The sequence below is a fragment of the Zootoca vivipara genome, chromosome 4, assembly GCF_965207765.1.
Source record: "Zootoca vivipara chromosome 4, rZooViv2.hap1.1, whole genome shotgun sequence".
NCBI classification, from domain to species: domain Eukaryota; kingdom Metazoa; phylum Chordata; class Lepidosauria; order Squamata; family Lacertidae; genus Zootoca; species Zootoca vivipara.
In genome coordinates, this window is record NC_142587.1 from 85,190,595 (window position 1) to 85,211,096 (window position 20,502).

General features: G+C 43.1%; 1 protein-coding gene across 1 annotated transcript; it reads left to right on the forward strand.

Moving 5' to 3' along the window:
* Positions 1-2,418: 2,418 nt before the first annotated feature.
* LOC118078970 (stromelysin-1) lies at positions 2,419-17,361 on the forward strand. The gene is made up of 10 exons (XM_060273861.2): positions 2,419-2,609; positions 4,320-4,561; positions 4,677-4,825; positions 6,584-6,709; positions 7,465-7,626; positions 8,869-9,028; positions 9,537-9,670; positions 11,389-11,548; positions 14,965-15,065; positions 16,786-17,361. Exons 1-10 carry the CDS (start codon positions 2,511-2,513, stop codon positions 16,890-16,892), a joined length of 1,440 nt encoding a protein of 479 aa, XP_060129844.2. The 5' UTR covers positions 2,419-2,510; the 3' UTR covers positions 16,893-17,361.
* The last annotated feature ends 3,141 nt before the right edge of the window (positions 17,362-20,502 follow it).

Below are 20,502 nucleotides of genomic sequence, written 5' to 3' on the forward strand. Positions count from 1 at the left end.
TGTTGTATAAGTAAGCCACAAGTTCTTCGCTCTGTTGCAATTTTAGTAAGCATTAAAAAAAAAAATTGGCACAAACGTCCCATGTGAATGAATAACAGATTTACTTGGAATGTTCACAACGCAATATGTCTATTTTGGGGACATAGATGGGAACATCATCAAACTATGTTATGTTGGTTATTTCCAGCCTCTGTCATGTAGGGGGTCCACATTGCTTGGAAATTCAGGAATGATCAAGTTACTAATTTTCATGATTGAAAGGACAAATTCTATAATGAGTCACCAGAAGCCCCTCTTAGCTATGATTGTGCTGTGAATCATGGCCATCGATGATGCTTCTAATGGATCAATGAGTCTCAGCAACAGCTTCCCAGTTCTTTTAAGTGGTAAGGAGAAATCGAAATGAGCAAGCAAGCAAAAACAAAAACAAACCAAAAACCAAAACAAAGCCCAAAACATCTGAAGATGGCAAATACATTTATAAGGAAACATTCCCTGAAGATTCATGTTCTATCACATTCATTCTGCATCTATTCATCACATGATGAAGTGTCCTGGATGGATATGGTCAGTACTTTTTTTCTGGAAAAAGTGTGGGGGGGAGCTCACCATGAAGTTTGTTTGTTTGTTTGTTTGTTTGTTTGTTTGTTGCAGGCCCAGTTGCAGTGCCACACCCACACACCCTGGGCAGTGCCCAAATGTAATATGTGATTAATAAACTCAAGCAGACGATGATCTGGATTAGAAATGGCCACAACTTTATTGATTACAGGTATAGGTGGATTTTTGGGTCCGGCATTGGGTATATAGCCATTGCAGCCCGCCCACTCCCCAGCAGACAAATAAGAATAATAATTTCATTTTTAAAAGGTTTAAAAACCCTGGAGGTTGTGAATGGATCAGATGTTTACCCACCTCATATTTAGCCATTCCATAGCTGCCAAGTCTCCCGTATTCCCGGGAAACCCCTGTTTTTCCAGCTGCCCCCAGCCGAAAAAACGGATTTTTTGTTTTTCCCCGGTTTATTCTGGTGCGGCGGCCATTTTGGAACTGGGCGGAGCATGCTCAGAAGCGACTTTTGATGCAGCTTTGCCCAGTTCCAAAATGGCTGCAGCGTGACTTCTGGTGCGGTGGCCATTTTGGAACAGGGCAGAGCAGCATCAAAAGTCGCTTCTGAGCATGCTCCGCCCAGTTCCAAAATGGCGGCAGCGCTACTTCCGGTCTGCTACTTCTGGTCCAGTCCCTTATTCCTCAGGCCGGAACTTGGCAGGTATGCCATTCAACAGAGAACTGTAGTCTCCAAAGAAGGTCAGAGGACTTAACGTAAGATGTCCTTGTAGCTATTAAGTTATATAAACAGAGCATGGTGCAGTGGTGTCAGACTAAGAGCCAGGAGACCAGGGTTCAAATCCCTGCTCACATACCCTCCAACATTTCTCTGATGAAAATAGGGATGTCCCATTCCATAATGATAAGTTTACTATTTATACCCCACAACATCTTACTGGGTTGCCCCAGTGCTCTGGGCAGCTTTCAACATAGACAAAAACATTAAACATTTTTAAAACTTCCCTAGACAGGCATAGCAAGGCCAAAGAACAGCCCTAAATATAGGGTGGGAGGGCGGGTGATCTGATGCACGTCGCAGGAAAGAGAAAGCTCCCAGCAATGTGCAGCAGCTTAAATAGCCCCTCGGTAGCCAATAGATGACCCAACAGGCCAAATTTATGCCCCAGCAACCAAGGGGCAACCAATGGGGTGTTGTGGCTATCCGAACGGTCCCGCCCCACAACAGGGAGGCAGTTTAGGTGATCTCACCGCAACACATGCCCTCCACGATGGAGGACACGATTAAGGCAGAACCACTATGCCCCAATGACAAACTTAGTTGGTCTCTAAGGTGCTACTGGAAGGAATTTTTTTTATTTTGTTTCTCATTTCTGAATTCACCGTATTTTGGTGTCATTTTGACAGTCCTTTTGAGCTGGAAATGCATTTGTTCCAGCAGTCTGGATTCATCTGATTATGTGTCATTTTAAAACAGCCAGTCGTTTCAAGCTAGGAATTGGACCGAAAAGAATAGAATCAAATAAATTTGTATGCCTATTTCTGCATTATAAACAAGAGCCACCTTGTCTGTGCCCCATGAAATAAAATTAATCAAGTCACGGATAAAAAATGAAGAAAGATTCGTCAACCCTGAAGCACGCTGTCAGCATCCTTGCGGCTAATTGACGGACAAACGTAGGCAACCGTTTCCTAAAACAAAATGATTTAAGATTGCAACATCTGCCAAGGTGAAGAGTGAAGCAACTATCTCCAGGCCAAAACATACTCTCTCTTTTTCCATGCCCTCTCCTGCATGATTGGGTAATATTCTTAACTGAGTCAGAACGCAGCTTATTTTACGAAGCCCCCAAAGTGCTATATAAGCAGGGACGGGTAGTAAACAGGAGCAAAGACCGAGCTTTGGAAACTGAAACGTGCGTAAAGGAGCAACTGGGTTCAGAATGAAAACCATCTGCTTTATGCTGCTCTGCCTGGCCGTGGCATATGCAGCGCCACTCAGTTCACAAGGAAGAGAACAAGAAAACTTGCGGTTCGTTCAGGTAATGGTGGTTACGTGATGGGATAGAAACAGTGCTTTTTTTCTGGGGGGGGACGCAGAGGGATGCATACCTCTAAACATTTTGTGAATCTTTGTACTTTTGTCCATTTACTGTATTTATTTTTTCCCTATTTGAACTATAAAATGGTGATTTTGTTGAGTTAAAATGAGAGTACAGTGATCCGTGCAGGAGGCACATTTGCAACCTGCAGCATTCGCAACTCGCATTTGCGCGTCTGCGCATGCGCGGGTCGCGATTCGCCGCTTCTGCGCATGTGCAAAGCACGATTTAGTGCATCTGCGCATGCGCGCACACCGAAACCCGGAAGTAACCCGTTCGGCTACTTCCGGGTTCAGCACGGGGCGCAAGCTGAAAAGATGCAACCTGAAGTGTCTTCAACCCAAGATATGACTGTGCCCCTAAACATTTTTTTTAAAAGAAAAAAAGCACTAGGTAGAAATCATTTGTCCATGAATAACAAGGAGGCTCGAATGAAAAGGGATCACTGGTTCTTCAGCTTATTGATTTAGTCTGCATGATTTTGAGAAAAGTGGGTCTCCCCAGAATCCTATGCATTGTGCGCTCTGTTGAACTTAGGGGTGGTCTTTAACCAAGTTTTATTCCGAGCAAACGCACTGAAATTAATGAACATGGCTCCATTAATTTTAATATGTCTACTCTAAGTAAAACTTTGTTGTTTATTGTTTATTGTTATGGATTTACTTTACAATCAACAACAAACAACAAACTTTATTATGGTTGCAGATCAGCATAAGGTACTTTAGAATCTAGACTGCAGAATTATAAGGAATTTTCTGCATTCCTGATTTCTTTTTAGGTACACTGGCACTGAGAATTTAACCTGATATCACTGCATAGAATTGCTGTGTTGCAAAAACGATATGGACCGTGCTTGCAGTAAGGTCAGGCAACGGCATGTGCCTTAAGGGGTGGTGAGCTTGGAACAAACATATGGATGGAGATAATTCAAAGGCTGTTTTAACAATCTACGTGATTGAGCCAGGAAGAAAATAGCATGTAAAACCTAGCGATGGAGAAATCTGTCAATTTCAGATTTCTCTCAATGCATTTCTTTCTTTCTTTTTTTTTCCAGTCTTAAACTCCCCTTCTCCACATTTTTGCAACAATCTATGACATTTTTTTATTTAAAAAATCATCAAAATTTAACATTTCAGTGTGAATTTCACATACTAAGGGAAAATCAAGCCTTGGTTGTCGAACGTAATCTGTTCCGGAAGACCGTTTGACTTCCGAAACGTTCGATAACCAACCAAAAAAAGGGGGGGGGACTCCTCGGAAGCGGTTCAGCTTCCGAAAATCATTTTTAAAAGCGGAGCAGTTACTGCTGGGTTTTCGGCATTCGGGAGCCAAAACGTTCCAAAACGGAGGTGTTTGGGAGCTGTGGTTTGACTGTATACACATCTTTGTATGCAGTTTTCAAAAATATGCACATCGATCAATTAGCAGCCAAAATTAGAAAGTCACCCGGCATCATGTATTGAACACCAATTTTATATCTGCAGAAGCTGTTTGTTCCTATCATTTCTTGAAATTGTTTTTATTGTTTCTGTGTTTCATTCTGTGTGTCTTGTACACACCACACCAGTGGCCTTATGCTATGAAGCAGAATATACATTTGTTAATTGGAAATAATTAAATATATAAATATATGTGCTCTTTCTTTATCAGAAGTACTTGGAAAAATATTACAACTTCACATCAGATGGGCAACCAGTTTTTAGACAGGCCAACAGCCCTTTGGTTAAAAAAATCAAAGAAATGCAAAAATTCATGGGGCTCCAGGTGACGGGCAACCTGGATTCTAATACGCTGGAGGCGATTCAGAAACCCAGGTGTGGAAACCCAGATGTTGGGGATTTTGGCTTCTTTCCGGGACAACCCAAATGGGAGAAGAAAGACCTGACCTACAGGTAATCTTTCAGCATCAGTTCTTAAGGGTGAAATCGACACATTTTATAGTGATTAACCACAGCCTGGAATAATAGCCTGCTTCTGTTTTGATTTGTGCTGCCTTCTTTTTCGAAGGATTGTGAACCATACGCCAGATATGGACTCAAGTGATGTGCACGAAGAGATTGCGAAAGCGTTTAAAGTGTGGAGCCGAGTTACACCCTGGACATTCGAACCCATTCAAGTCGGTGATGCAGATATTATGATCACTTTTGCTGAAAGAGGTAAAAAAAAAGAGGGCGAGCAGCTTGAACCATATTAAGGGCAACCTAGAAACGCTGGGTGCATATGACATTATTTATTTATTTATTTATTTATTTATTTATTTATTTATTTATTTATTTATTATTATTTATACACTGCCAATCTGGGCAGCTCTCAACAAAATATTAAAAACACGATAAAACAACAAACATTAAAAACTTCCCTAAACAGGGCTGCCTTCAGGTGTCTTCTGAAAGTCAGATAGTTGTTTATTTCCTTGACCATCTGATAGGAGGGCGTTCCACAGGACGGGCGCCACTACCGAGAAGGCCCTCTGGCTGGTTCCCTGTAACCTCACTTCTTGCAGTGAGGGAACCACCAGAAGGCCCTCGGCGCTGGACCTCAGTGTCCGGGCTGAACGATGGGGGTGGAGATGCTCCTTCAGGTATACTGGACCGAGGCCGTTTAGAAAGGAAGCTGCCATATACTGAGTCTAACCATTGGTCCATCTAGCTCAATGCTGTCTACATGAACTGGCAGCCGCTCTCCAGGTTTCAGGAGGGAGTTTTTCCCAACCCTACCTGGAGCTGTCAGAGATCGATCCTGGGAGCTTATGCATGCAATCCAGCTGCTCTATTGCCGAGCTATGGCCCTTCCTCCTAAACCAATTGCTTGAACAACTTGTGATGCCCCAAACTGAAGAATCTTCCAGTGTAGCTTTTCTAGCAATTGGACATAAAGTGCAACACCTTGTTTTTGCAGTGGGGGGCAGGAAGAAGGCGGGAAAAACTGGAGATGCCTGGTGCTCCATGTTGCATTAGTGTTATGCGCTATCTGGTTTCATGGGTTACATGTTGGTCTTTTTATGTATAATTTTTATTAAATTTTCTGTTTTACCATTTAGAATATTCATTTAAACAACTTTAAAACATCAGCGACTTCCCTTCTTCTCTTTCCATCGTTTATTTTGCATAACATAAATCCCTCCATATTTTATATAAACTAAATCAGTCATTCCATTACATCCATCAAAACTTATTTACACTGGTGAATTTACCTTAATGCTGCCACAACCCCCCCCCAATATATTCAATAAACATTTTCCATTCTTCTTTAAACGTATGTTCTTCTTGTTCTCTTATTCTATAAGTTAGGTCCACAAGCTGTGCATATTCCATCAGTTTAAGTTGTCATTAGTTGGGACCTCGCTCGTTTTCCATTTTGGGGCTAACAAAACACAGGCCACAGTACAGTGGACTCTGAGGTTGCGAACGTGATCCGTGCGGGAGGCACGTTCGCAACCCACAGTGTTCGCAACCCGCAGTGCCGCATCTGAGGGTTGCGATTCGTCACTTCTGCGCATGCGCAAAGCACGATTTATTGTTTATGCGCATGCACAAGCACCCAAACCCAGAAGTAACCTGTTCGGGTACTTCCGGGTTCGGCGCAGGACGCAACCTGAAAAGACTTAACCTGAAGCATCTGCAACCCGAGGTATGGCTGTAGTGGCATGCATAAATAACCTTTTCTGACATGTTTACTAGTTACAGCATCTTCCACACATTCTTGTTTTGTAAAAACTTGCTTCGTGTTTTGTGAAGCTTCAGCGGAATTTTATGAAGGGTGGGGGAAGCAGGGCTAGGTGTTATCAGTGTGTTGATGGTGTTGCAACTGGAAACTCTGGGATGAAGGCACAATTGCTGAGTAATAACTGTAAGTGCAGCTCAGCAACTGGGGCCGGCAAATGGGCAACCAACGTTTTTTTCTTGTGTAATTAGAGCATGGCGATTTCAATCCCTTTGATGGTCCTGGCGGGACTGTTGCCCACGCCTATGCTCCCGGCAGAGGTATTGGAGGAGATGCTCATTTTGACGAGGACGAAAAGTGGACCAACGGCTTGGAAGGTAATTTTAAAGAATGGAAAACTTTTTAAAAACAACAACAACACAGATTTGCCATGTCATATCGGAGATCTACTGTGATATCCCTATCTCCGGTTGCAAACACAAAAGTATGCATATACTTCTAGAGGGGGAATTACGTGGTTTCAGCTGACTCAGACATGTTCATTTGCTCCTAAGTAAGTTCATAAAGGAGAGAGAGTCCGCATTCTTGCATTTTTGAAATCTCTGTGCACCAAACAAGGTCCAGAAGGCAGGCAATTAGTCAGCCTCTATACATTACAGTGTGCTCATAGATAAATCTGTGGTTTGCATGGGGATGGGGGATTTTTTATCACATTTTACTTTTGCCGACTGCTTGCAGAAATGTGGAGTTATTATAGTGGTCAATATTTGAATCTGTATTTCCCTGAGAGCTCTCAGCTGTTATAAGATACCTTCTGAGCAACACTGGGAGACAGAGTGTGCTTAGACAGATTATAACTGTTAGAGGGCTTTTTTTCTAAGCAAAACAAAACAAAACAAAAACTGTGTTTACTATTTCAACATTTTGATCTACAAAGGAGTGTTGATTGCTGCAGTAGGTGCTGTTGCTACCAGATCCTGCTTGCATGCTTCCCGTAGGAACCTGATTGGCTACTGTGAGAAAAGGATGCTGGGCTATAATGGGCCTTTGGCCTGATGGATCAGGACTTTCCTTATGTTAAACCTTGTAGATGCAAATCCGTGACGTGCTGCGTTTCTCTTCTGCCTTCCAGGTGCCAACCTGTTTTTTGTTGCTGCTCATGAATTTGGCCACTCGCTTGGGCTCTACCATTCCCAGGACCCCCAAGCCGTGATGTTCCCAGTGTATAGCTACACCCAGCTCACTCAAGACGTTCTCTCCCAGGATGATATCCAAGGCATTCAATTCCTCTACGGTAATTTATGTTCAGTTTATTAACTTCGAAAGGCCCCAGGGTGATTGACAACGTAATAACTTTTTTAAAACACACACACACACACACACACACACACACACACACACACACACACAAACTTCAAACAATTATTTCAGTACAACTCCTAGTAAAAGCATCACCATCAAACTATTCATAAATTACAAATCACAGTTCGCTTCACTGAGCCTCCTGGAAAAGTTGCGTCTTTTCCTAACAGAAAACAATTATATGACTAGGTGTACCTCATTGGGGTACAAGCACCACACACACACACACACACACACACACACGGCTATGCCATGCTCACTTAATGCATGAACCCCATATATCTCCTTCCCCACCCTTTACACCTCACCAACTCCACCATCATAACCCTATGGTTTGTATGGATCACCCACCTGCTTGTATCTCCATCCTCTGGTCCCCTCCTTCTCACCTTGCCTGAGCCTGCTGGTCCATCTTCTAGAACTCTCCTCCCCTTCTCTATTTGGCTAGGCTGCCTGCCCACCCACTGGCTCAGCAGCACAACATGCTGTAGTTCTCGGTGCCACCTGTCTGTGGCTAAGCAAACTGCAATATGACAGCATCCTTACAATTTCATATATGAGAGAGAGAGAGAGAGAGAGAGAGAATCTAAAATAGTGTATTCTCTAATAACTTGTGGGAAATGAAAGTTGACTGATGTTTATGTTAAAGGTAAAGGTAAAGGTACCCCTGACCATTAGGACCAGTTGCAGATGACTCTGGGGTTTCGGCGCTCATCTCGCTCTATAGCCCGAGGGAGCCGGCGTTTGTCTGCAGACAGTTTTTCCGGCTCATGTGGCCAGCATGACTAAGCCGCTTCTGGCAAAACCAGAGCAGCGCATGGAAATGTCGTTTACCTTCCCGCCGGAGCGGTACCTATTTATCTACTTGTACTTTGACGTGCTTTCGAACTGCTAGGTTGGCAGGAGCTGGGATCGAACAAGGGGAGCTCACCCCATCACGGGGATTCGAACCGCTGACCTTTTGATCAGCAAGCCCTAGGCTCTGTGGTTTAGACCACAGCGGCACCCGGTACAAAGAAATACATTCTTCTTGGTCCTGCTAGCTAAAAACTTTTACACATGCTCTGTGTAAATATAATTAAGGAAGTGTTCTTTGTGCAAATGTTTGAGTATTCTTATATTCAGACAAAGAAGGCTGTGCTCTACTAATTTCAGACTATTCAATATCTTTAAGGATCAACACCTAACCCACCTGAGGAGGACCCAGTGGAAGACGACATACCAAGAGCACCCGCCAGGCCATCCCAACCTGCAATACCAACTGCCTGTGATCCTCATTTGACATTTGATGCTGTCTCTAACTTTCGGGGAGAAATATTGTTTTTTAAAGACAAGTAAGACAGTAATCTTTAAGCCCCCTACCATCCAAAGAACGTAAGCTGTGCCCAAGTCCCATAGAAATGAATGGGGCGTGGGGCGGCCATAATGAACTTGGCCCATTAATTACAATCAGATCTAAACACAGGTTTGTTGAGTTGGAAGGGTCATCTAGTCCAACCCCCTGCAATGCAGGAACATGGTTCATGGTTCAATCCTAGCCATGTTTCTCAGAAGTAAGTCAATGTAGCTCCCTCCCAGATTAGTGTTGTTAGGAGTGCAGCCTAACAGTACAATCTTATACATGTCTACTCAGAAGTCATTTCAATGGGACTTACTCCCTGGCAACTTGGTTCTTCTATCACACACACAAGCCCCTTTCCTTTCCCTTTCCTCTCTTTAAGCCCCTCTCCTCACTTATCGGGAAAAAGTTGCCATCATCATCATGCTGTCTAGATGGTACAAGTACAAAAATAGCATGTCCCCAGGCACATTATATAAAATAAATGTATATGTTTCTTACAGGTATTTCTGGCGAAAGCACCCCCGTTACGCAGAGCTTGACTTTAGTTTAATTTCCGCATTCTGGCCATTTTTAACATCCAGCGTTGATGCCGTTTCTGAAAATAGTGATAAAGATGTGGTGTTTCTTTTTAAAGGTAAGGTGTGCAAAAAAAATAACGAGGATGTTGTTACACATTTACTATTTAGAGCTTTCAGCCCAGACCACAGTAAGCAGATGAAAACATCAGCAGGATTTTAATTGCCCTTGTAATGTAAAAAAAATATGATGGATAATATGGATAGATATAAAACATAACCCAGGGGACCCAGGTGGTGCTGTGGGTTAAACCACTGAGCCTAGGGCTTGCTGATCATAAGGTCAGCGGTTCGAATCCCTGCGACGGGGTGGGCTCCCGTTGCTCGGTCCCAGCAGTTCGAAAGCACGTCAAAATGCAAGTAGATAAATAGGAACCGCTACAGCGGGAAGGTAAACGGCGTTTCCGTGTGCTGCTCTGGTTCGCCAGAAGTGGCTTTGTCATGCTGGCCACATGACCTGGAAGCTATACGCTGGCTCCCTCGGCCAATAATGCGAGATGAGCGCCACAACCCCAGAGTCGGTCACAACTGGACCTAATGGTCAGGGGTCCCTTTACCTTTATGATATTATACACAGTTGAAAACGTTGACATTAGGACCCCCTGAGGGGGTGGATCGCGAGATTCAGAGAAATCTCTGTATATGTCCATGTATTTGGTTTTGTTATAAAGCGATATTTGAAAAATCAAATAAAAATTATTATAGAGCTTTCAGCCCACTCCATCTTGACGATTGAAGATAATAGCAAAACGAGGATTGGCACGCATGTGGCGCTGCATTGATGGCCTGTGCTTGCTGTAGCGAGAGGGTTAGCGTGCCTGTTCCCCCCCTCGATCTGGTGGACGGGTGCAAAAAAGAGGACAGTGTTTAATTCCCTTTAAAAGTTGTAGCTGGAACAAGAAGGGTCATAGCTCAATGGTAGAGTATTTGCTTTGGACGCAGAAGATCCCGGGTTGGACCCCTCAGATGGGCTGGGGAAAAACCCTGTCGCAACTCCTGGGCAGACAGGAGCCAGGCCATGGAGACAACTCTGAGGTCTACAGCCCAAGTCTGACTCAGAATCTCCCTCTGGTCCTAATTCAGGGCCGGATTTAGGTTTGATGAGGCCCTAAGCTACTGAAGGTAATGGGGCCCTTTATATGTCCAGCTGTCCTTTGTCAACAACAAATGGTCGCTGGTTTTTTTTATGTTGAATATATGATATATGGTAATTTATGGACCTAATAGGCACCCTATATATAGAAATGAGCAAACCAGTGATATTTTAGGGAGCAGGCTAGCAGGCGGGGGTCTATTATTTACATCATAGGAGCCTATACAACACAAAACACTGTTGTTGTATGTAGGTTTTATTTTATTTGTTTTTTTATCTTATATTTTGGAAATGTACATCCAGGTTTTTTTTCCTTTAATTTTTTTTTTTTGGGGGGGAGAGAGTGGAGCCCTAAGCTATAGCTTGTATAGACCAAGTCTGACTCAGAATCTCCCTCTGGTCCTAATTACTTTTTCTACACAACTACTAAAGGTATGGGAGCCTTGTCTCCTTTGGCATCCGACTCCCCTATTTCTTCCACATACAGTAAGCGGTATGAGCAATATCAGTGGGGTGCAGGGCTGGGTGCTAATGCAGTCCCCCCCCAATCTGCCCACCCTTTTGTTGAACCCCTGCAGTTATTGGAAGGGAAGGCACATCTCACTCACATCTGTCCCCCCACCCTAAAAATCACTTTGCACCTCCTGTTGGCTAAAATATGTTCCCCCACCTGCTTCATCTCAGGCAACCAATTTTGGGCCGTGAAAGGAGACTCCAGGCTTCCTGGCTACCCCAAGCGCATCCATACCTTGGGCTTCCCGAAAGACGTCAAGAAAATCGATGCAGCATTTTACAATAGCAATGAAAAAACGACATACTATTTTTCATCTGACAGGTACTGGAGGTAAGAAATCGTATCAAATGTGATTGGTAAATACTCAACGCTGGTTTGAAAAGAGCTTCAGAAGAACCACGTAATCAAGCATGTTAGATGAAAGATGATTGATGGTAGGTAGGTAGGTAGGTAGGTAGGTAGGTAGGTAGATAGATAGATAGATATAGAGTAGATAGATGTTAGATAGATGATAGATAGATAGATAGATGATAGATAGATAGATAGAGTAGAATCATAGAATCATAGAGTTGGAAGAGACCACAAGGGCCATCCAGTCCAACCCCCTGCCAAGCAGGAAACACTAGCAAAGCATTCTTGACATATGGCTGTCAAGCCTCTGCTTAAAGACCTCCAAAGAAGGAAACTCCACCACACTCCTTGGCAGCAAATTCCACTGCCGAACAGCTCTTACTGTCAGGAAGTTCTTCCTAATGTTTAGGTGGAATCTTCTTTCTTGAAGTTTTAATCCATTGCTCCCGTGTCCGCTTCTCTGGAGCAACAGAAAACAATCCTTCTCCCTCCTCCATATGACATCCTTTCATATATTTGAACATGGCTATCATATCACCCCTTATCCTTCTTGAACTGTGGTGCCCAGAAGATAGATGATAGATAGATAGATGATAGATAGATAGATAGATAGATAGATAGATAGATAGATGATAGATAGATAGATGATAGATAGATAGATAGATAGATAGATAGATAGATAGATAGATAGATAGATAGATGATAGATAGATGATAGATAGATGATAGATAGATGATAGAGATACATGGATGGATGGATGATAGATTCAAATATATGGCTCTGTTTTATTGTTCAAGTCCCATTTGTTTTGGGAAGACTGACAGAATTGAATGTTCCCTATGGACTGTCCCCAGGATTAAGTTCCACACATTTACCGTGTTTCTCATATTTTAAGGCATCCCTACAAAATAAGGCATGGCACGATTTTCTGAAGCCTAAAAAATATAAGGCATCCCCCAAAAATAAGACATGCTGGACCCGGCATGAACCAGCAAAGGCAGCAGCCCGCTGGGCTGGGGTTTGCCTTCCTTGTGAGTCTGTTCTTTTACCTCTTGGCGTCGCTATCACTCACTCACGTCAGTCTCTCTTTCTCCTCCTCTCCTCCGCTTTGCGTCGGAGATCTAGGCTTCAGGGGCTTCTCCTCCAGCCGCGCTGCAGGCTATTGTTTCGCCCTGGTTCACCCCAGGGCTTTTAGGGGGTCGCTTAGCCTCGCATTGCCCCTAGACCCCTTAGGCAGCAGCTTCATGCACGGAGCTTTTCTCAGAGCTCCCGCAGAGCGCGTCCGATGCGAGCGCGAGGAAACCGGAAGTCGGCTCCCGCGCGCTTTGCCGAGCTCCAACGGAGCGGGAACCAGCGAAGGCAGCAGCCCGCTGCCGGCTTGGAGCTCGGCAAAGCACGCGCTGCTGCCTTTGCCGGCTCGAGCTCCAAGCCGGCGGCGGGCTGCTGCCTTTGCTGGTTCCCGCTCAGTCCTGCTCTGTCGGGGTTCAGCAAAGGCAGCAGCACACGCTTTGCTGAGCCCCGACTTAGCGGGAACCAGCAAAAGCACAGTTCTTTAAGAATGCAGCCAGCTTGTTAAAATGGAGTCGAGAAAATAGACTGCGATCATATTCCACCCCATGTGACAAGTTTTGACCTTGACAGGACTGAACTATGTCAACAAAAAGGTACCCGCCTGAGTTTCAGCGGACTGTTTTGACCTTAATGTGGGAAACAAGAATAGAACTATGTCAAGAGGAGACACAACGGCTAGTGTTACAGCAACAATTCCAGATTGTGATGACAGAATATGATTTCCTAGAAGATGAAGCTTTTGAAACTGAAGAAGATGAATGTGAGAATGACAATGATGACGACTGTGATGATTTAACACAAAATGAAGCCCATCACGAAAAAAATGATGATTTTACTCTACAAAAAGTTGGATGGAGTGCCTCCCCTTCGAGGGGGGCACGATTGGATTTACTGGAACTCCAGAATGACCACAGGGAAGAAGGAAAAATTAAGCAGAGAAGAGAAGAAGCTCAGGGGTCTGATATGGAGGCCTGGATGGCAAAAGACTGCAAACAGGGGGTGGGGTGAAGGGAAAGTGAAGTGGTGATTGTAAGGATGGGTTAATAGGACTATAACTGGACTGCTGACTATGGAACTTGCTGGATTGGTGGGGTGGAGCAGGTACTCGGGGGGAGTAAGGTTAGTTTGGGAATAGTTATAGGTTTATAAAGTGAATTGATTCTGGAAAAAGGTGAAAATATGGAGGCCTATAGAGGGGTAAAAATTAGGCACGGGAAGAAAAAATGGGAGTTTGATTTCTCAGTGATTGGACAATAGGCGAAAATGATAATAGTTTAAAAGTGGTATAAGATATAAAGGTGTATGTTATAAAATATGAACTATGAAACTGTTGAAGATGATAAATAAGGGAGGAAAACCGGGGAAGGGTGGGAGGGTGGGGAAGCCCACAAAATATGGTTTAACAATTATGAATTTAACAATTATGATGAATTTTTTTTTTGTCTTTTTTCCTTTTTGTCTTTTTTTTCCTCTTCTCTTTTTTCTCTTTTTCTCTTTTTGTATTTTCTTTTTTTTTTTGGTATGACAATAGATGGTTGGATGGATGAACTCCTGCGTACTGCCCTGGTTCACTGGAGCTCCCTGGTGGCAGGGGGGGGCTTGGGGGGCAGGGGAGGGGGAGGAGGACAGAAACCCAATCATAAAATGGACCACTTCTGACTGATCACCTGCGTGGGATACTTCTGTGGCAGGGGAGGACCCATGGAGGGGGGTGGGAAGAAGGTGGAAAAGGTGTTTATGTATGTACCATCTTTTGTAATTTGTAAAAACCAATAAAAATTATGTTAAAAAAAAAAAAAAGAGAGACTGACGTGAGTGAGTGATAGCGACGCCAAGAGGTAAAAGAACAGACTCACAAGGAAGGCAAACCCCAGCCCAGCGGGCTGCTGCCTTTGCTGGTTCCCGCTCAGTCGGGGCTCGGCAAAAAATAAGGCACCCCCGAAAATAAGCCATAGGCTTATTTTCTTGAGTTAAAATTAATATAAGACATGTCTTAAAATATGAGAAACACGGTATTTGAGCTGTTTGAGACCCTTGGGTGCCTTTGTGAGGTATGGCCTACCGGGGGAAGTAGCATTGAATAAGACCCACCCACAAATACAGCCAGTGCTTTCTAGCAGTGATTTGCATGGCTTCTTCTGACATAGCTGTAGGAAGTAGCAGTTCTAAGATGGGTGATGCTCAGGGATTCACAAAGACCTCCACTCCCTCAAAAAAAAGAAAAGAAAAAAGAATAGTAGATGGTGGGCAAAAAGCATTGCTATCTCGAATAGTGCTTTGTTCATGTACAAATGCCTTCCTTGTTTTATTTTATTTTCACTCAGATATGATGAAGCTAGCCAAACCATAGACAAGAAACCCATGAGAATAAGTGATGGCTTCCCAGGTGTTAACGGGAAGGTTGATGCTGCCTTTCAACATAATGGTAAGTAGCTTCTGTCATGAAGACATATGAAGTGATTCCAGCCTGGTGTGAACCTTGTGATGTGTACAAACATGAAATTCCCATGGTCTGGGTCAAAGTGCCCGTATTTTATTATTCATTTTTTTAAAAGGGAGCAACTCCATCCGGTGATGTAGGAAGTTGATTCAGTGATGTACCCATTGCATCTGGGCAACCCAGTCAGATGGGTGGGGTACAAATAATAATAATAGTAATAGTAATAGTAATAATACATATTTATACCCAGCCACTCTGGGCGGCTTCCAACAGCATATTAAAAACACAGTAAAAGATCAAACATTAACAACTTCCCTAAACAGGGCTGCCTTCAGATGTCTTCTAAAAGTCAGATACAGTGGTACCTCTACTTACGAATTTAATGTGTTCCGAACGCACATTCGTAAGTAGAAAAAAAATTGTAAGTCAAATCCCATAGGGATGCATTGGGAGAAAAAATTCGTAAGTAGAAGCAACCCTATCAAAAAATTCGTAAGTAGAAAAAATCCTATCTAAACCACATCCAAGATGGCGGATGGAGCTCCATTCGTAAGTAGAGTTATTCGTAAGTAGAGGTGCCACTGTAGTTGTTTATTTCTTTGACATCTGTGATGGGTGCTGCACTCCCAAGAGATACTGCAACATAAAACACGATTAAAACGCTTTTTGGAAACATTCCTGATGGCCAGTCAAACTTCCCATAACTCAGAAGTGGAGTATCTGTCTTGCATGCAAAAGGTCCCAGGTTCAGAGGTTCATTCCCCAGCATAGGATTGGGAAAGACTCCTACTGAGCTGGATGGACCAAAGTTCTGACTCAGTATAAAGCAACTTCCTCTGTTCCCAAACAAAATCTTAGGATAGGCCCATAGTTGCTAATCAAGACAGTCCAATTCACAGATCTAAAGGGCACCATAATAATGAGTATCTCCCAAGGGTGGATCTTCAAAATACATGTATGATAATACTTAATACTTATCTGGATCATGATACAAAGTTTGCTGTGCATATAAGTTGCAGCTCTAATTATGCCACAGCGGGTGGCACTGTGGGTTAAACCACAGAGCCTAGGGCTTGCCAATCAGAAGGTCGGCGGTTCGAATCCCCGCAACGGGGTGAGCTCCCATTGCTGGGTCCCAGCTCCTGCCAACCTAGCAGTTCCAAAGCACGTCAAAGTGCAAGTAGATAAATAAGTACCACTACAGCAGGAAGGTAAACGGCGTTTCTGTGCGCTGCTCTGGTTCACCAGAAGCAGCTTTGTCATGGAAGCTGAACACCAGCTCCCTCAGCCAATAACGCGATACGAGCGCCACAACCCCAGAGTTGGTCACGACTGGACCTAATGGTCAGGGGTCCCTTTACCTTTACCTTTATCCCCTTTCTAGAAGGGGATCTAGAAATGATGTGCCTATAAGATAGTGCTTATCGATGACCATTGTCTTCCAGGAGGCTCCTCTGAGCTGTCACCCAGTGCTATGCAGATGTAGCAATTAGTTTGACAGCAAACAGGGTCAATAGCAGGAAATTATCCCTTTCCTGCCCATCATCTCTCCACCCCCTGGAGGACTTTTATGCCCCATGAAGACAATATCCCAGCCATTGCATTTTGCACTAGCCAGAGTTTCCCAATACCTCAGCATGTTTTTCTTTTAATATTTTCTTGCTGCTTGTAACTTACAATAACTTGACTTTGTTTTGTTTTATAGGATTCTTTTACTTCTTCAGTGGAACAAGTCAACATGAGTTTGACCCCAATAGCAAGAGAGTTACTCGGATCACAAGGGCAAACAGCTGGTTTCCATGCAGAGGTTAAACCACTGAAGATATAGAAAACAGCTGTTCAGAAATCACCATATTAGCACTGGTCCACTGGTGCTGGTTATATATTTATAACGCACACAAATGGCAGCTACTTTGTATGACTACATGTGCAAGAGATCCAAACAGATGTCCTTGAAATTTCAAACTTGGAAGCTGGCATACCAGTTAGCTTGACCTCCGTTATCCATATTCTGGTCACTTCCAAGTGGTTTAGACTACTGCAAAGTGCTTTGTGTGGGGCTGCCTTTGAAGACTGTTTAGACACTGCAGTTAGTGCAGGACCCAGGTGCCATATTACTACGGTAACTCCAGAACGTGTGTTAAGGTGATGTTATACCTGTATTGGGCCAATTGCACTGGCTCCCCAACTCCCAGTACTGAAATGTATATCAGTACTGTCTTTTCTGTAGTTTTGTGATGACTAGTGTTTTTTAGCAGATAAACTTGACTGGCTGACTTTCACCTATGTTAAGTGCCACGTTTTTACGACTGCAGCATAAATGTTCAGTCTGTGAACTTTGTGCCTGACACTTGCATAATATTCTCATCTTCATTATTCCATATGTTGACTGCTGGCGTTCACATATAAAAACCTTCGCCAACTTGGTGCCATCCAGATGTTTTGGACCACGGCTCCCTTAAATGACAGCTGGCTGGGGCTGATGGGAGTTGTGGTCCAAAAAAATCTGGAGGGCACCAGGTTGATGATGGCTGATCTATACCAGGCCTAGGCAAACTTGGCACTCCAGATGTTTTGGGACTACAACTCCCATCATGCCTGAGCACTGGTCTTGTTATGATGGGAGTTGTAGTCCCAAAATATCTGGAGGGCCGAGTTTGCCTATGCCTGATCTATACTAATAGCAATTTTAATTCTCTCCATAGCTAGAACAGTAGCATCCATACAGCAGAATGGTGAGGTTTTAAACATATTAGAATTTATTCCCCACCCCCACCCCCCGTTAGCTACTTGGAGATCCTTGGATGGGGAGCACTCTGTACATTATTTGAGCTACTAAATAAAAGCAATAAACCCAAAGTTTTGCAAAAGGACAAAAAAGTTTTAAGGGGGGAAGTTGAAGGAGAGAGAAACCCCTAAACAAAGACTGAGCAAGTTCAGTAGCCACAAAATGGGGGAAATGGAAATCTGGGCTGAGCGGGGAAACAGTAGCCTGGAACCAAGAGCAATCCATACTGCAACATTTTGTTGCAGGCCCCATTTCTTTGTTTATCAGTGAGCATGTGGATTTAGCCCAGCTGTCTGTATGTACCTCTTTCTCATATGATGCTTGATAATTCATGAATAAAGTATTTTTTTTTGTTTCCACATATGCGGACTACATTTTTCTTGCTGTTATCTACGACATGGCCATTTTTGCATATATTTCAGAGTCAACCAAAACGACTAAATATGTTACCCTAAAGAGCTGGGGCCTCACAGGATGTTTAAACTTCCATCCACTCAAACCATTAAAAAGCATGAGTTATTTTCAGACACACAGATTATGAAAACCAGAAGGAACCACTAAGGCCAGCTGGTGTGATGTTCTTTTTAACATATTCATAAACATTTTGCCCACTGTTCCCTGCAGTGAATAGAGATTAGTGTTTTTCCCCCATATTCATAAACAAATTATTTCAGGCCCAATAAACCTGGGTGAAAAGCTAGGACATATAACGTAGAAAGGTGTCCTAACTTCAGCTGACAATTTCAAGTGAGATGAAATGGCCACTTCCGCAGTAGAAATACCGGTAATCCAGTAAATAATTCTTCTTCCTTAGTAAGCAATATTTAATACCAACAAACTGCCAGAGCCACAAAACATTATACCAAGCAGAACTTTCCATTCGTCAGTTGTTTTTGTTTGTGTAATTAAATGCATATGTTATTAGTGGCTTGTTTACCGTCTTAATCTCACTTACTGGGGAAATGAATATACCGTATAACAGTCATAAAGAATCCTGGTAACTGTAGTTTGTTAAGGGCACTGGGAATTGTAACTCTACACAGTCAGCACCCTTAATGAACTACAGCTCCCATGATTACTTGGGGGAATCCATGACTATGATAGCGGTCCAGGAGTGTTTTTAATGCACGGTGTCAGGAACAAATTGAATCATATTATCCTGTTTTCCCGAAAATAAGCCATACCCATAAAAAAAGCCGTAGCAGAATTTATAAGCATTTGCGCAATATAAGCCACACCCTGAAAATAAGACATAGTGATAGGCGTAGTTCTGGAGGGCGCCAAGGAAGAGGTGAGGCTGGACACGTAATAAAAATAAGACATCCCCTGAAAATAAGCCATAGTGTGTCTTCTTGAGGAAAAATAAATACAGTACAGTGGTACCTCTACTTATGAATTTAACGCACATTCGTAAGTCGAAAAAATTCGTAAGTCGAATCCCATAGGAATGCATTGGGATAAAAAATTCTTAAGTCAAAGCAACCCTATCTAAAAATTCATAAGTAGAAAAAATCCTGTCTAAACCGCATCCAAGATGGCGGACGGAGCTCCATTGGTAAGTAGAAACATTCGTAAGTAGAGTTATTTGTAAGTAGAGGTACCACTGTATAAGACAGTGTCTTATTTTCGGGGAAACACGGTATCTTCCCTGTTGCTACGTCCCATCATTTCTCATGAGAGAAAGAGGAAATTTGTGGTTTACGAAAAGCTATTTCACTATTTGTTTTGAGGAGACTCTTCCTGAAGGCAGCTTTTGATTACAAAATCATTTCTTCAAAGTCTCAGGCACCGACTGCATTCTGCCGTTTCTCTGATTCACATAGCTGTCACTTTTCTTAAAACATGAGTTGATTAGTTCATTTCTCACACTTGGGCCTTGGATGAGAAAGTCAAAGTGCAAAGGCAATCCACGCACCCAGGACCTCTGGGGACATTTCATTCTAAAATCATAGGATGTCCCTGTTTTCATGCAGAATGTTGGAGGGTAAACCCTAACCCTGCAGGGTTCCAATCACAGCGAGTGTCTATGTGCTTTCATCTCCTCTCGACACTTTTTGGTTTTTGGAATGAAAAGACGCAGCAGGCACTTCTGTTACTTTGACAGGATGGAAGCCACTGCAAAATGGCTTCTTGTGCAGAAAGAGATCAATAAAAGTACCATTTCATAGCTTACAAGGAGCTGGTTATTGGGAGTCAGAGACCTTTATTAACAGAATAGAATAGAATAGAATAGAATAGAATAGAATAGAATAGAATAGAATAGAATAGAATAGAATAGAATAGAATAATTTATTGGCCAAGTATCAACCACACTTGGAATTTTGCTTCAACTACATTGCAATGTAAAGAAAAAACATACCTCATACAAACACTATTCCCCTCACAATACAACAGCACAGCGGAAAGACCCCATACCACCAACTGGCCTCCCTTCTGCCCACAACTACAGATTCAACAATTTGATGGCACAAGGGAAAAAGCCACCATATTCCTGTGCCTAGGCGTTTTTGTATATAGAGTCCTGTACCGACATCCAAATGGGAGTAAATCAAACAAGTGATGACCAGGATGCGAAGGGTCTACAGCAATTCTCTCTGCTCTCTTCATGACTCGAGTGGCATAAAGTGTCTCTAT